Here is a 16,798-nt window from a genome sequence, read left to right on the forward strand (position 1 = left end):
TAAACTGTGAAATTCTTTGGGTGACTTGGAAAAGTGAAAGCACTAGCATCTGAATTTCTGCTGCTATTATGCTGATTAGCTCTTGCAACTGTGGTGCACAACAATAGAGTGCTCAAAAATGCCATTTATTAATATATTTGTTATATATTTGAAATATGGCATTTAGTGTCAAAGGACTGAAGTCAAGTTATTGTATATGTTACTGTTGTATCACAGATGACCCCTGGGTACCCCTTTGCTGGCTCTGTGTAGTCTTCTCTGTTGGGAGGAAATAATCTATTGATGTTCTAGCCATGTTTTGGGACATAGTTATGTTTTAGGGAGAGCTGGAATTATTTGATATCATATATTCACAGAATACTTCTTCACTTCTCCCCCAGTCTATAAGATTTCTCCATGTAATGCCACTCTAAAATATTGTTTATTATTTCTGTTTTGAAATGAAAACTAGCCATCTTTTTTCCAATACATGAATGTGAAACATTTCCACTTAATAAATAGTATTGAGAACCCAAAACGTGTGGTTTTATTTTAATATGTAGCCAGCTTAATGAGGATCCAATTAAATAATCATGTTTATCTAAATAATATTAGCACTGAACTAAATAGTAATGTCATACCCTATGCTTGCCATCTGTTATTTCACATTTCTCTTGTTTATTTGAAGCAAATATATTACATGTAAAAATGTTCTATCTCCGTGGACTGAAGCAATTTTGTTAAAAGAATATGCTAATGAAATGAAAGCCAATTGAAAACCTAAAATCTCATGATCATTGTTAAAGTAGATCAGAATGTTTTTGCAATTGCACTTTAGAAGGGAAAGAAAAGCCTACATAAATTTATCCGAATTCTTATCAAAACTGAAGAACAGATAATTCTTTCACTAAACTTTTAAAATTGTCTACTTCATGCCTTTAAGTTCTGTAGTTGCAATAGAATTATAATTTATATTCCTATAAAACATATCCAATATCAAAGCAACCCATGAATGATCTTAAAATCTATAATGTAGTAAGGATATTTTGTCTGTATATCTAATCTTGCCTGGAACTTCAATATACTGTGAGTGTACCACAGACATCTTGCAATAGTTACCTCAGCCCATTTGGTTATTCTGTAACAGCATATTTGGCAACTTACTACAAACTACTGTAGAAAATCTTTTGTTTTCTGCCCTAAGTTATTCTAACAGATTTTTATGGTGCTGAATCTTTTTTGGCATAGAAGCAACGACACTGATGTTGATTTGGAAGTAAGTTACGCATAAAGATTTAGCTGTCTCTATGGCAAAATCTTTGGCCAAGTAACTAATCAGATTAAAGAATTACCACAACACCATAGCAAGTTGCAAAAGTATATTTTTAATCAACTTCTTAAATATTGAGTAGTGTGCTACATAAATAAGCAAGCATAAATGCTTAAGGTAGAAGTTGCAATGATTTTAAGGCTTTTTGCATTTTTAAGATCTTCAAAAAATTGAGAGAATTACAATCCATTTAAATAGTATTTTGGGACAGATAATTTGCAAGCAAAAATTACGATTTGCATGATACTTAGAAACTTATTTTGCCTGATTGCAAGATTTGCAGCTTATTTTCTAGCAGAACAACTTGAATACCTGAACTCTGTGTAAGTTCCTTTGATGTATTTGTAGAAGTTGTTAGTGATGTACTATTTCACTCATAGCAGCTTCACGGTTTCTGCATTAAACTACCTTTGCAGAGGCCACAAACCTGTTGCTTAAGATACTAATAATTCTGATGTCATTACCACACAAAATACAGGTCAGCTTACAAATGATCTCTGCATTTCTGACTTTTTTTCTTGTCCAGGTAAACGGTACTGACTTAAGCAATGTGCCTCATAACTATGCACTGGCAGTATTGAAACAGCCTTGTCGAACCATGTTGCTGAGTGTGCTCCGAGAACAACTATATAAATGCAGAAAAAACATTGAAAGTAATTGCTGCAGAGATGACAGCTTCCACGTTATTCTCCACAAGAGCGCTGATCAACCCTTAGGAATAAAATTGGTCCGCAGACCTGATGAATCTGGAGTTTTTATCTTCAGTTTACTTGAAGGTGGTCTTGCTGCCCAAGATGGCCAACTGCAAGTAGACGACAGAGTACTTGCAATCAACGGGCATGATCTTCGTCGGGGATCTCCAGAAATTGCAGCACATTTCATACAGGTCAGTTCGCTAATCTTTTATAGGTCATTGATTGGGTTGACAGTTGCTATTGGAATGTCATTGATATCATTTGGTTATGTTACTACCAGAAAGGTTGAGATGTGAACTGGGTGGATGGTGGTTTGCTTGCCATTTGCTTCTCATTACAATCAGGATTAAACCTATGTTTTATTTACTCCAAAATCCCAAGATCTTAAAGCTAGATTCTTCTTTCTGTAATTACTATAAGACATAGGAGTAGAGTTAGGCCATTTGGATCATCAAGTCTGCTCCACCATTCTATAATGGCTGATTTATTATCCCTCTCAAATCTATTCTCCCGCTTTCTCTCTGTAAGCTTTCACACCCTTACTAGTTAAGAACTGATCAACCTCTGCTTTCCACAGTTGTCTGTGGTTCCACAGATTCACAACCCTCTGGAGAAAGAAATTCCTCCTCATCGCTATTCTAAGGGACATCCTTCTATTCTGAGGCTGTGTCCGCTGGTCCTAGACTCCTCCACTGTAGGAAACATCCATTTTATCTAGGCCTTTCAATATTTGTTGGGTGTCAATGAGATCACCCAACATTCTTCTAAACATGAGAGAATATAGGCACAGAGCTATCATATGTTAGCCATATAATATCATGGGATCCTTCTTATGAACCTTGTCTAGACTGTCCTTTCTTAGATAAGAGGCCCTAAACTGCTCACAGTTCTCCAAGCGTAGTCTGACCAATGCCTAAAATGCCTCAGCATTACATTCTTGCTTTTATATTCTGGTGCTCTCAAAATGAATGCTAACATTGCTAACCTTCCTTACCAGCAGCTAAACCTGCAAGTTAACCTTTAAGGATTCCTGTGTGTGGACTCCCAAGTCCCTTTGCACTCTGATTTCTGAATTTTCTCCATGTTTAGAAAATAGTCAACAACAGGAATTCTGCAGATGCCGGAAATTCAAGCAACACACATCAAAGTTGCTGGTGAACGCAGCAGGCCAGGCAGCATCTCTAGGAAGAGGTACAGTCGACGGAGGGTCTCGGCCTGAAACGTCAACTGTACCTCTTCCTAGAGATGCTGCCTGGCCTGCTGCGTTCACCAGCAACTTTGATGTGTGTTGTTAGAAAATAGTCTATGCCTTTCTTCCTTCATTTCCCTGCACTATATTCTATCTGCTACTTCTTTGCTCATTCTGCTAATCTGTCTGAGTCCTTCTGCAGCCTCCCTGCTTCCTGAACTCTACCAGCCCCTCCACCTATCTTTGTATCATTCACAAACATGGCCACAAAGCTCTCAATTCCACCATCCAAATCATTGACATATAACGTGGAAGGGAGTGGTCCCAACACCAACCCCTGCAGAACACGACCAGAAAAGGTCCCCTTTATTCTCATTCTTTGCCTCTTGTCGTTCAGCCTATCTTCTATTCTTGCTCACATCTTTCCTGTAGTACATTGGCTCTAATTTATCGAGCAGCCTTGCATGCAGCACCTTGTCAAAGGCTTTCCAAAATTTCAAGTAAACAACTTTACGCAAGAGGTCTATTGATTATGACATTCAATAAAATGTATAAATTATAGATAGGAAAATCTGAGGATTTCCTGAAATCCAGGAAACTCTGTGGGTGTCACTGGAGCGGTCTGCTCAGAGGAGGTTTCTGTCCTGAACAGAAGGCTGAAAGCTCCTCCGTTCCTGGAAATAGCAGCAGTCACAATACTAAGCAGAAATCTCAGGCACGTATATAGAGTTAGGCTGCCTAAGATATTTGCACAATACCGTATTCATTAATGTGGAGCGGACAGTGAGTTTGTAAACCTGGTGGGAGCAAAGGAAGTTGGGAATGACAAGGGTGGAGCGCCGTGGGATGGGTGTGGAACAGGTGGCAGAGAAGGAGTGCCAGGCGTGGCGGGGGGGGGCGAATGGGGTGGCACGGGTGCGGACACACCCAGCCCTGAGACACCAGGCAAGGTCACTTGATTTCAAACAATTGGTGTATTGATCACTACAGAATGTCTCTCTGGTTCTTCCCATTTTCTTCCTTCTCCCTGCTCCTTTTCCCAAACAAGATTCTCCTCTCTTTGCCCCATTTCCTCTCTCAGTCCACAATTAAGACCCAAATCAGAATCAGGCTTATCATCACTCACGTACGTCATGAAATTTGGTTTCTTGGGACAGCAATACATAAAATTACTACAATACTGTGCAAAGGTCTTAGGCACCCTATATATATAAACCTATCCTTTGCACAGTATTGTACTTTAGACATTACCATCTGCAACGGTGTCAACACAACATGCATCATCCTATTACTGAAATATATTATTATTCTTTCACCATTTTTGTCGCAGTACCATCATAAAAGGTTGAAGTGCTTGAAGAAGATGACTCATCATCATCTTCTCAAGGTCAGCTAGGGATGGAATGCTGACTTCACCAGGCATGGGTACACATTAAAAATGAATTACAAAAATAATCACTGAGGGTATCTGACTTAAAGGACCATTTTTTACCCTTGAATTTCACTTCTGCTGCAGATGATTCAGGAGAATAAATAATGAGACAGCTACAATTCACCATGGTGACCTTGGATCAAAAGCACAACCATTTTACTACCACAGCTTTACAATGAATAGTTAAAACTGCCCAGCACATCACCAGCACCAGACTACCTGCTATCAAAGACATATAGACAGAAAGGTGCCAGAAAGGAATCCCATCCACCCTGCTCACAGACTGCTTGACCCATTCCCATCAGGGAGGAGTCTACTTAGGATCCACATCAGGACCACCAGACTCAAAAACAGTTACTTTTCCCAAGCAGTAAAGTGGATCAACACCACCACCCACTAACCCACCCCACCACACCACCAGCTACCATTACTTTATCACACTTCCTGTCAGTCACCTTATGTACAGACACTCCTATGCCTGCAATTATGGACATGCAATTAGTCTATCTATATAGGCTGTCTTAAGTATTTATATCTATTGTGTTTTTTATTATTGTATTCTTTATCTTATTGAGTTTTTGGTGCTGCATCGGAGTTGGACTAACAACTATTTCATTCTCCTTTACACTTGTGTACCTGAAATGACATTAAACAATCTTGAATCTTGAATTTATGTACTTAGAACCTCAAATCTTATTTATTAACCTTCTATAGTTCTAGCAATAGAGCTGGCGTTTTGTCTTATTAGGCACAAAGTGCAAGCTCAATTTCCATCTTGGGATGGACTCCTATGATAAGGTTGAGAGGTGAGCGTGATGTGGCCTCAGCTAGATCACTGCAATAATAAAGACAAACAAGAAGATCTTGCTATGGTTGAGTGTATAGACACTTTAGGTGAGTGGCCAGAACTAGGAACGAATTAGGTGTGGCTAATGCCCACTACGTTATTGCACACCTGGTCTATTCATCATATTCTCATTGAAAATAGGATTATAGCCTGAGTTATGCAATATCTAGAAGAAGGTGGATCCTCTTCTATCGTGTGCTGAGCCTTCCTGAGCATAAAGCAATGGCTCTCATTTATTAATTAAGCCATTTGATGAGGCCAATTTTATCCTGCAAGAGAAAGGTGGCCAATTACTGCACTGGAAAAGTGAGGAAGAGTAGGGCTTTAATGAATGGAAGGCAGCTGGAGAAATGGCTGTCTCATTTCCTCACCCAAGCAGTTCCATTTATAAGAGCTGCAGAGCAACTGACTGAAGTTTAGTCTAAATAATCAATCTTTTAGCTAGCATGCTCACCCAGGGCTGAAAAGCCTCATTTTTGAACAACGGATTTCTGATTATACGTCTAATCCCATTGATCTCCTCTTAATTATCATATTCAGTATCATCTGAAAATAAAACCACACATTACCCCATTTTTCATGCCACGTTTTCATTTTTATGCCATGTTGACTGTCTAATCATATAATTCTTGAAATGGCTTGTTTCCACAACATTAATAATGATTCTAGAATATTTCAGCACCAGTTATTTGATCTGAACTATTAGGATCAATTTCACAAGTTAGAATGGATGAATCACAAGTCAGATTTCATTAGGTCATCACTAATTTAAATCTGTAAATTTCTTTATAAATGTATCAACTTGATTTTATCATAGAATCACAGAAGCACACCGACACAGAAGGGCCCTTACTTGCCAAGGCTGACTACGATACCTATCTATGCTAATTCTGTTTGCCTGTATTTGACCTGTATCTCCCTAATCCTTCACTATCCAAATAGGCTGTAAAAATTCCTTTAAGCATTGTGATAGTATCTGCCTCAGTACCTCCTCCTATTTCAAGTATTCACTGCCCTCTGTGTGGAAAAACATACCCTTCAAATCTTTTTTAAATTTCTCTCCTCATCTTAAATCTATTCTTTCCAGTTCTACTCTTCCCTGCCCTGTGAAAAAAGATTCTCACTACCTTTCCTATCTATGCCCCCCTTACTTTTGCAAACTTCCGTAAAATTATATCTCAGCCTTCTACATTCCAGTAAAATTAAGCCCAACTTATCCAATTATTTCTTATAACTACAGCCTTCCATTCCAGCCAACAACCCAGCAAATCTCTCTGCATTCTCTCTATTGATGCCATTCCATTTCTGTAGTGAGGTGTCCCAAACTGTATACAATACAGCAAGAGCAGTCTGACCAATGCTTTGTACAACTGCAACATGAGGTCCCAACGTTTATACTTAGTGCCTCAGCTTATGAAGGCAAGCATTTCAAATGTCTTTTTGACTATCCCATCCAACTATCTGCCTAACAACACACACAAAATGCTGGAGGAACTCAGCAGGCCAGGCAGCATCTACGGAAAAGAGTACAGTCGACCCTTCAGCAGCACCTATCTGCCTTGCCACTTTCAGGGAGCAATGGATTTACACCTAAAGACTCTCTCAACGTCACCGCTCTGTTTACTTTGTCCATTCTGTTTACTTTGTTCAAAGTACATATATGTCACTATATACAACCCTAAGATCTATTTTATTGCAAGCATGCCCATTAAATCCACAATAGAATAATGACCATGAAATAATCAAAGAAAGACCGCGATGACTTGGGTGTTCAACTCAGTGTACAAAAGACAACCAACTGTGCAAATACAAAAAGAAAGAAGTAATGATAATAAATAAATAAACAATAATCATCGAGAATGTGAGATGAAGAGTCCTTGAAAGTGAATCTATAGGTTGTGGGAACGCTTCAATGATAGGGCAAGAGAAGTTGAGTGAAGATATTTACTTTGGTTCAAGAACTGATGCCTGAAGGGTAATAACTGTTCCTGGACCTGGTGGTGTGAGTCCTGAGGCTCCTGTACCACCTTCCTGATGGCAGCAGTGAGGAAAAAGCATCTCCTGGCTAGTGAGGGTTCATTATGATGGATGTTGCTTTCCTATGACAATGTTCCACGCAGGGAAGGTGCTTCATGTAGGGAAGACTCAATGGTGGGAAGTGTTTTACCTATGATTGATTGAGGCATATCTATTAATTTTTGTAGTATTTCCCACACTGCACATCTAAGTTTGTCAAAATTTCAGGTGTCATGCCGAATCTTTACAAACTCCTAAGGAAGTAGAGGCACTGCTGTGCTTTTGTCGTAATTGCACGTGCATCCTGGGCCCAGGACAGTTCCTCCAAAATAATAACACTGAAGAATTTGAAGTTGCTGACCCTTTCCACCTCTGATCCTCCGATGAGGGCTGGCTCATGGACCTCTGGGTACTTTCTCCTGAAGTCAATAATCAGCTCTTTGGGCTTGATTTTCAATCTTCCTCCTATATGCTGATGGTTGAGCGGTAATAACTTTTACTGAACTTGGCCTACGACAGTGGCATCATCAGCAAACTTGAATATGGCACTGGCCCTATGCTTAGCCATAGAGTTATAAGTGTAAAGTGAGTAGAACAGGGGGCTAAGCACACACTCAGATCCACAGATGAGTCCTTGAACGCGGCCCAGTCCAACTAACTCAAAACAATCTTGTAGCTGATCATCTACTTCCCACACCCCACCCCCTTGTGGTTCTAAACTCTGGAGTTTTGCTCTTTAGGCTCTGCCTATATGCATGAGCGTCAGCACAACATTGTGGGCCGAAGGGCCTGTACTGTGCTGTACTATTCTATGTTCTATGTAAATAAGGATTTCCAAGTGATCAGATTTACTGAAATGTGGTCTGGATATGGAATGGTGGGCGTTCCTTTCCTTAGTATAACAGTGGTCTACTGTGTTGGGACCTCTGGTGTCAACAAGTTATATGCTGATGTTCAATGGGCAGGGTTTTCTTCAAACAGGCCTGGCTAAAGTCCCTGACAATGATCTGAAATGCATTGGGATGGGCTGCTCCTTGTTTGGGGATGGAACCTTGCAGTATCTCAAGCGCTTTATTATAGTCGGCTGCTGGTGGTACGTGGCCATTTTTGGCATCTGACCATTTGGTGTTCAAGGTCGGGGGAACATGAGTTTGACAAAACCACCCCATCGGTGCACCACTGAGAGTTTATCATGAACACACACCTCCACCTTTTCTGAATCAGCAGTACAGACTTGTATGTACTAAAGCACAATTTATGCTGATGGGCAGTACCTTTATTTAAAAAATACTCAAGAAATTCATCTACATTATTTCAACAAAAGATATTTTATATAACCAAGTGATTTTGAAGTAAGCTATTCTGGCTACCTCTAATTCATCCCTGTCTTTCCAAATGATTAGTAATCTTGTCCCTCAGAATTTTTCCAATAACTTCCCTGCTATTAATGTTAGGCTCACAGTTCTGTCAGTACCAGGATTTATCTTGCCTTCCCTATTTCCTTTATACTTCCTGTAGTACCCCGGGTATTCATTTTCCAATATCCTTTTGAAATTTTCTGACCGGCTAAATGACTCAGACTTTGCCGCAGCAATTCTATTCGGGCTGAATTCAAAATACATTGACAGTACTAAGTGCAACTGCAGTAAGAACGATTATGGAATCACATCATCACAATAAAATACAGACATACAATGTTGGAGGACTGATAAAAATCTGGAAATCAAAAATGCAATCTTACTGGTGGTCTCTTTTCAGAATTCTGGTGCTGAATATGTATTTTAGTGCAGATGTTTCCCCATTTATTTGTCCTGTGTTGTCTATCTTTAGATAAGTGAAGATCGGGTGCATTTCATTGTATCAAGACGGACAAAGGAACGAACCCCGGATATCTTACAAGAAAACAACTGGAACAGCAGCACCCCACCTAGTCCTAATCAAAGAAATCTGCATAACAGGGTATGGATAGGGATATTTTAAGACAAAGTCATTTAGATGGATTACTTTGATGTCTTTTTGTGTGTTAAAATGCCAATTTGACATTTATTTTGCATCAATTAGTCATAAATATTAGTAATGTTTTTAATTCTCATATAACTGAAGACAAGGTCTTGGTCTCAAACAATAACAATTTCTTATTTTTGGCTGGGACACAAAGCATTAGTTGTCTGAGTGTTGAGAGAAATTTCCATATTTTGATGTGACCTAGGAGGAGATCATTCTGTCTACAGAGTGAATATAGGCTATCTACGCAATCCCATTTTCCTGTGATTTCCCCGTATCCTGTTCTCGACATTCCCATCAATGTTCCCCAGGTTCTACTACTCACCAAAGGGCAATTCACGGTGACCAATTAATCTACTAATAAACCTGTGGGAGGCAGGAGGAAACCAATACAGTCACAACACGCTGGAGGAACTCAGCAGGTTGGGCAGTATCCGTGGAAACGATCAGTCAACGTTTCGGGCCGGAACCCTTCGTCAGGACTGAAGAGGGAAGGGGCAGAGGCCCTATAAAGACCTATACAGTCACAGAGAGAACATACAAACTCTATACAGATCGCCCGAGAGGTTATGATTGAACCCAGGCCGCAGTTGTTTGGCAGCAGTTCTATTTACCCACAAGAAAAAGGGCACCTATCAGAGAGCCCAGCCTTCCATTTACATAAATAAATAGGAAATCAGGGTACAGGTAAGTAATCCCTGCCTTACAGTTTTTCAGGACACCATTCAAAAGAGAATAGTGCCTTGCTAAGCAAAAATACAACAAAATGTAATTTTACACAGAAAGAATTTTTAAGAGGAATGCCACTTATATAATTGTTATGCTACAAACCCTAAGCATCTACAGCACATACTTTGTAAAGGAAAATTCAAGACTTGCAACACAAAAATGCTGGCCATAGTGCAAATCTTCCACAATGAAGTGGTTGTTAGACTAAATATTTCTAAATATTTGTCTCATAGTGAACAAAAAGGTTAGTTAAAGCTGATGTCTGTCATAGAAAATTACTTAGAGGTTAGAGTTGCCGGAAGATTGGCTTAGACAGTGATGTAAAAATGTCAGTGGAGAGTCACTGAGTGTACTCAGATGTATCTGAAGATAAACAAAGTCTGCTTTGGCTCTGGATTTTATCAGCAATTATTCAGCTTTCAATTACATGTTTATCTTTTTTTGTTGTTTTTCACATTTCCACTCATTTAGATTCTTGAGGTAAAATAGTTTCCTCTTAATTGATTCTATATTGAAGTGCTAAATATTGGAAAGATTTTCTAAAACACTTCCTAATCTTTTAAAAATATTATCAAACCGAATTTTGACATTACTGTGGAGATTAGCTTAATTGAGCACCAAATGTAGCTCAACCATCTTAAATCAGCCTAACCCAACACCGTCCTGCCAACTTAGTTGCCCAATCAGAAATGTTTCTTTATGGTCATAAATACGTTCCCTGGGCTGCCATTTCAGTGTGGGTGCTAAAGAGGTCCTGCACCTTTGGTATTCCAACAACCTTGTGATGTTCCAGTGTTCCCAAACTCCCAAGATTAAAAGGTAGAAACACAAGGGGCTGCAGATTGTGTATTCTGCAGCAAAAATTGAACTGCTGGAGGAATTCATGAGTCAGGCAGCATCTCTGAAAGGAAGTAAACAGTTAATGTTTTGGGTTGAGACCCTCCAATTGGAATGAATATTAAAAGATAGTATGTTAAACTAAAATGCTGTTTTCTCCGTTTTTCATTCCTGTGATCTTGCTGATATACTTAATACAGAATTCTGTATATTTTTTGTGTAACCCCCAAAAATTTTAGTTGAGTCTGTTCAGATTATTTTGCTGTACAGGATTTTCCAGTAAGATTGAAAAACCAGTGTATTACGCAGGCCCTTTAACTGCTTTCAGAAAGTGTTTAAATTCAGAAGTATTAAATCAATACACAGCCTGCTAGAAGTCAGTATATTATTGCAGATTTTTTTTCTGAAAGAAATGTATTTTTCTGTCCGATATAAAGAATGATTACCTAATTTCTGATGGGAATGGGTTCATGTCACTAAAGTATTTTGCCACAATACACCACATATTGATGGGTTTAACTGTAAAATGAATAAGATTTTTAATTACAGCAAATATAAAAAGATTAATTTAGGCTGTTCCGCTGAAGTTGCAATTTTGGCCATTTATCACAATGCAGCAGTTGAAAATTCACTATATAGTTTTTTGATCAGAGCTTAAAATAGAAATAAGTATAAATTATAAATCTTTGGCCTGGAAGTTGAGAAAGACAGGTTTAGGAAGATTCAACAGACAAAAAAAACAACTTCATTATTTGCGATCATTTGTTTCTGTAGAGAGCTGACTTTGATCAAGATGATTACCACTCATTCCTCAGGAGAGGCCAGAATTGTGTGTGTGGCAGCCTGAAAATTTTTAAAAAATGAAAATATTGGAAAGCTCGGCCAATCCGGCAGTACCTCATTGAGTTATACAGCATGGAAACAAGCCCTTTGGCCCAAATTTCCATGTCAAACAAGAGGCCTCCCAGTTGCTTGCGTTTGGCCTATATCTCTTCAATCCTTTCTTATCCAGGATCCTGTTCAAATGTCTTTTAAATATTGTATTTGTACCCACCTCTGCAGCCTCTTCTAGTACAGGGGTCCCCAACCTTTTTTTGCACCGCGGACCAGTTTATTATTGACAATATTCTTGCAGACCAGTGACCAGTGGGGTGGGGTAGGGTTGCGAACGGAAAGGGTAGCAATCAAATACATTGTGTTTACCCTGAGAAGACTACCATGACCATGAAGCCTTGCGCAGGGACCTGTGTGCGCATGCGTGACCTGTGCATGCGTGTACGTGCCGATTTTTTTCTACAAATCGTTTTTGGCGATTCTATTCGGGGTGGGGGTTGTTAATCACGACCAGAATATAGGTGATAAGTGGCTAATACACTCAATTTCGTTTCTAAAAGGGTTTATCGAAAGAATTTAATATTAAACATACAGCGCATATTTTCCTCGCATGAATATAGCGATAAGTCAATTATCAGGGGAGGACAGGGGAGCTTGAAGTAAGTGTTGAACGAACTTCCAGTAGAAGTGGTAGAGGCAGGTTCGATATTATCATTTAAAGACAAATTAGATAGGTATATGGACAGGAAAGGAATGGAGGGTTGTGGGCTGAGTGCAGGTCGGTGGACTAGGTGAGAGTAACGTTCGGCACGGACTAGTAGGGCAGAGATCGCCTGTTTCCGTGCTGTAGTTGTTATATGGTTATATAAGTAAGTCAACAGCATCATAACATTTTAAGTAACTTTTGGATATTAAACACAGCGCATATTTTCCCCATATGAACATATAAAATCATTGCAACACACCAATATCGCTGAATCATTGGGAGCCCTGGGCTTGTTTCCCTGCAACAAGACGGTCCTATCGAGGGGTGATGGGAGACAGCGATACTCGAAGGGAGTTTCTTATGTCCAGTCTATTCCGCAATTTAGTTTTCGTTGCATTCATTGCAGAGATATGTTGGAAATGGAAGCAACGTTTTCAGTGTTTTCGTGGCTATCTCAGGATATTTAGCCTTGACTTTGATCCAGAATGCCAGCAGAGATGTTATGTCAAACATACTTTTCAGCCCGCCGTCATTTGCAAGCTGGAGGAGTTGATCTCCTTCCTGCGCTGACATGGATGACGCGTGGGTAATGACCTCGTGTGCGTTCAAGCTCAACAGTGAGCATGACAGGGAATGAGGAAAGGTGCAACTGACTCATATCGCCAAATCATATCGTTTCCTTGCGACCCGGTAGCACATGCTTTGTGGCCCGGTGGTTGGGGACCGCTGTACTAGTAAGTTGATCCATATACTTAACACCCTCAGTGTGAAAAGCCTGCCCTTCAAGCCCCTTTAAAACCTCATCTGCCCCTCACCTTAAATCTATGGCCTCTAGTTTTAGACTCCCGTACATTGGGGAAAGGATTGTGACCATATACCTTATCTATAACTCTCATGATTTTATAAAAGTCTCTGCTACACCTCAGCCTCTTTTTCTCCAGGTCAAACAGTTCCAACTGTTCTTTATAACTCATGTCCTGCAGTCTCAGCAACATCCTTGTGAATCTTCTTTGTAGCCTCTCTCACTTAATTGTATCCTTCCTATTATGTTGTAGCCAGAATTACATACAATATTCCAGGTGCAGTCTCACCAGTGTCCTTTACATATGAAACATGACATCCCAATTCCTGTAAATGTCCTGTCCACCCTTCTCTCTCTATCACCTCAAAGTTCAAAGCAAATTGATTATCAAAGTACATACATATGTATATGTTACTATACACAACTCTGAGGTTGTTGTGGACATACACAGCAAGTCCAAGAAACACAATAGAATTAATGAAAGACCACACCCAACAGGGCAAACAACTAGGGTGCAAAAGACAACAAACTGTGCCAATACAAAAGAGAATAATAGTAAATAAAAAGCATTAAGTATTCAGAACATGAGATGAAAAGTATTTGAAAGTGAGCCCACAGGTTATAGCAACAGTTCAGTAATGGGGCGAGTGAAGTTGAGTGAACTTATCTCCTTTGGTTCAAGAGCCTGATGGTTGAGAGGTAGTGGCTGTTCCTGAACCTGGTAGTGTGGGTCCTGAGGCTCCTGTACCTTCTTCCTGATGGCTACAGTGAGGAGAGTGTATGCCGTGGGTGGTTCGGGTCCTTGATAATGAACGCTGTTTTCCTGTGACAATGCTTCATGTAGATGTGCTCAATGTTGGGCTGGGCCGTATCCACGACTTTTTGTAGGACTTTCTGTTCACGCTTCTATACCAGTGAAGTTGGTGATGCACATTGTCGCACCTCACTTGCATTGAGATATTTGCTGCGCTAGAAAACAGGAAGTACTTCCATTGACCCAGGAACCATCTCTCAGAGAAAGCAGTTGAAGGGGTTGATTTACAGTTACCTTCACTGCACAAGCAATGCCTCTGGCCATGGGTCAAAAAGAGAATATTTGAAGCTCAAGATCTCAAACTTCATGGCCTCCTTGCAGCAGAGATTTCTGTCCTCCTGTATATTTATAAGACTTGAATTACTGTAGTGGCACCTCAAAGAACTGAGGAGATTTTCAATAGATTAATTTATTTATTGTGTACATCAAAACTTACAGTGAATTGCATCATTTGTTAACAACCAACACAACTTAAGGATGTGCTTCAGGGTAGTCTGCAAGTGTCACCACACATTCCAACACCAATATAGCATACCCACCAGGTTGCAGAACACACAGGCAGCAGCAACAACAACAACAGCAAAACAAGCTCCTTATTTCTCTCCCAACCACCTACCCGTGCCCATATACAGATAGTCTTCTAATCCTGGGACAGGCTGTCTCTGCATTGTCAACCTCCATTGGACTCATGGACCTGCAGAAACTGAGCCTTTGACCTTCCCCAGCAGACTCGCTGACTCAGTGTTTCAGCCACTGGGCCACGACTTCTGGACTTCTGGACTTCCGATCGGCCTTTGGGTTTTGATCCTTGGTATCGATCCCAGGATTCACCAATGATGATGAAAGAGGATCCTGGATGAAGTGCTCAAGCTCCAGACTCACTGATGACAGGACCCCAAACACTAGGCCTTGAGCTCCAGTCTTGCCATCTCAGGTATCTAGGGGGCACTAGGGCCTCCTGCCCACAGAGCTCTGTCCCAGAATCCATCAATGAATGGAGGGGCCACTAACTCTCATCCTCACTGAACTGCCAGGCTGCCATCCAACCATGGATGCCCTTTGTCACGTCCACGTTGCTGGCCTTCAAATACTGAGCACAGTGTAGAGGCCTAGACTTTAGCCTGACCTCATATGGCCCACATCACTGCACCTAAACCCTAACCTGACACCTAACTCCCCTCCCTGTCCCCAAAATCATCCCTAAAAAAATACATATACACATACACACACTATATAGCTATGGAATAGATATATACACGTTAGGTACAGGAGTGGAATCTGGTCTGGTCTTCAGCTGCTGTAGCCCATCCACTTCGAGGTTCAACATGTTCATTCAGAGATGCTCTTCCGCACACCACTGTTGTAATGCGTAGCTATGTGAGTTACTGTCACCTTCCTGTCAGCTTGAACCAGACCGCAGAATCAGAAGCAGCTTTAATATCACTGGCATATGTCATGAAATTTGTTGTTTTACAGCAGGAGCATAGTGCAATACATCATAAAAAAACTATAAATTTCAGTAAGAAACATATATACTGTGTACTGTATATATAATTAAAGTAAGTAAGTAGTGAAAAAAGAGAGCAAAAAAAAACAGGGAGATGTAACGTATATGGGTTCATTGTCCATTCAGAAACTGATGGTGGAGGGGAAGAAACTGCTCCAAAAACATTAAGTGCGTGTCTTCAAGCTCCTGTATATCCTCCTTGATGGTAGAAATGAGAAGACAGCATGTCCTGGGTCCCTTAATGATATATGCCGTCTCTTTGAGGTATCACCTTTTGAGCATGTCCTCGTTGCTGGGGAGGCTGACTTTGCAGCTTACAACATTTTTTGTTTCTGAATCTGTGCAGTGGCCCCTCCATACCAAACGGTGATGCAACCAGTTAGAATGCTCTCCACGGTTCATCTGTAGAAAGTTGAGAGAGCCTCCTCACACTCCTAACGAAAGATAGCTGCTGCTATGACTTCTTTGCAATTGTATCTTTGTCTTGGGCCTGGGATTGAACTTTAGAAATTTTGCCACCCACGAAACTTGAAACTGCTCACCCTTTCCACTGTTGATCCCTCGTGAGGACTGGAGTGTGTTCCCTCAACTTCCCCTTCCTGAAGTCCACTATCAATTCCTTGGCCTTACTGGCATTGAGTGTAAGATTGTTGTTGCAACACCACCTAACCAGCTGATCTATCTCACACCTATACATCTCCTCGTCACCATCTGAAATTCTGCCAATAATAGTTCTGTCGTCAGTAAATTTATAGATGGCATTTGAGCTGTGCCTAGCCACAGTCACAGGTGTAGAGAGAGTAGAGCAGTGGGCTAAGCATGCATCCATGAAGTGCGCCTGTATTGTTTATCAGTGAGGAGGAGAAGTTATTTCTGATCTGCACCGACTGTGGTCTCTGGGTGAGGAAGTCAAGGATCTAGTTGTGTTGGGGGTGGAGAGGATCTACAGAGGCTTGTTGATTAGTACTGAGGGTATGATGGTGTTAAATGCTGAGCTATAATCAATAAATAGCTGCCTAACATAGATATAGCTATTATCCCGGAGATCCAAGGCTGAGTGGAGAACCAATCAGATTT

The 16,798-nt window shown here is 40.4% G+C and overlaps 1 protein-coding gene across 6 annotated transcripts in view; it reads left to right on the top strand.

The window, feature by feature from the left end:
• The window catches only part of lnx1 (ligand of numb-protein X 1), a 182,071-nt gene that overhangs the window by 135,681 nt on the left and 29,592 nt on the right, over window positions 1–16,798 (top strand). For all 6 annotated transcript variants that reach the window (XM_063043136.1, XM_063043139.1, XM_063043140.1 and 3 more), the window contains 2 exons: window positions 1,836–2,195; window positions 9,319–9,447. In XM_063043136.1, coding sequence (XP_062899206.1) covers window positions 1,836–2,195; window positions 9,319–9,447 — 489 coding nt within the window. The remainder of the gene's footprint in view (window positions 1–1,835; window positions 2,196–9,318; window positions 9,448–16,798) is intronic.

Source organism: Mobula hypostoma, chromosome 3, assembly GCF_963921235.1.
Source record: "Mobula hypostoma chromosome 3, sMobHyp1.1, whole genome shotgun sequence".
Classification (NCBI taxonomy): Eukaryota; Metazoa; Chordata; class Chondrichthyes; order Myliobatiformes; family Myliobatidae; genus Mobula; species Mobula hypostoma.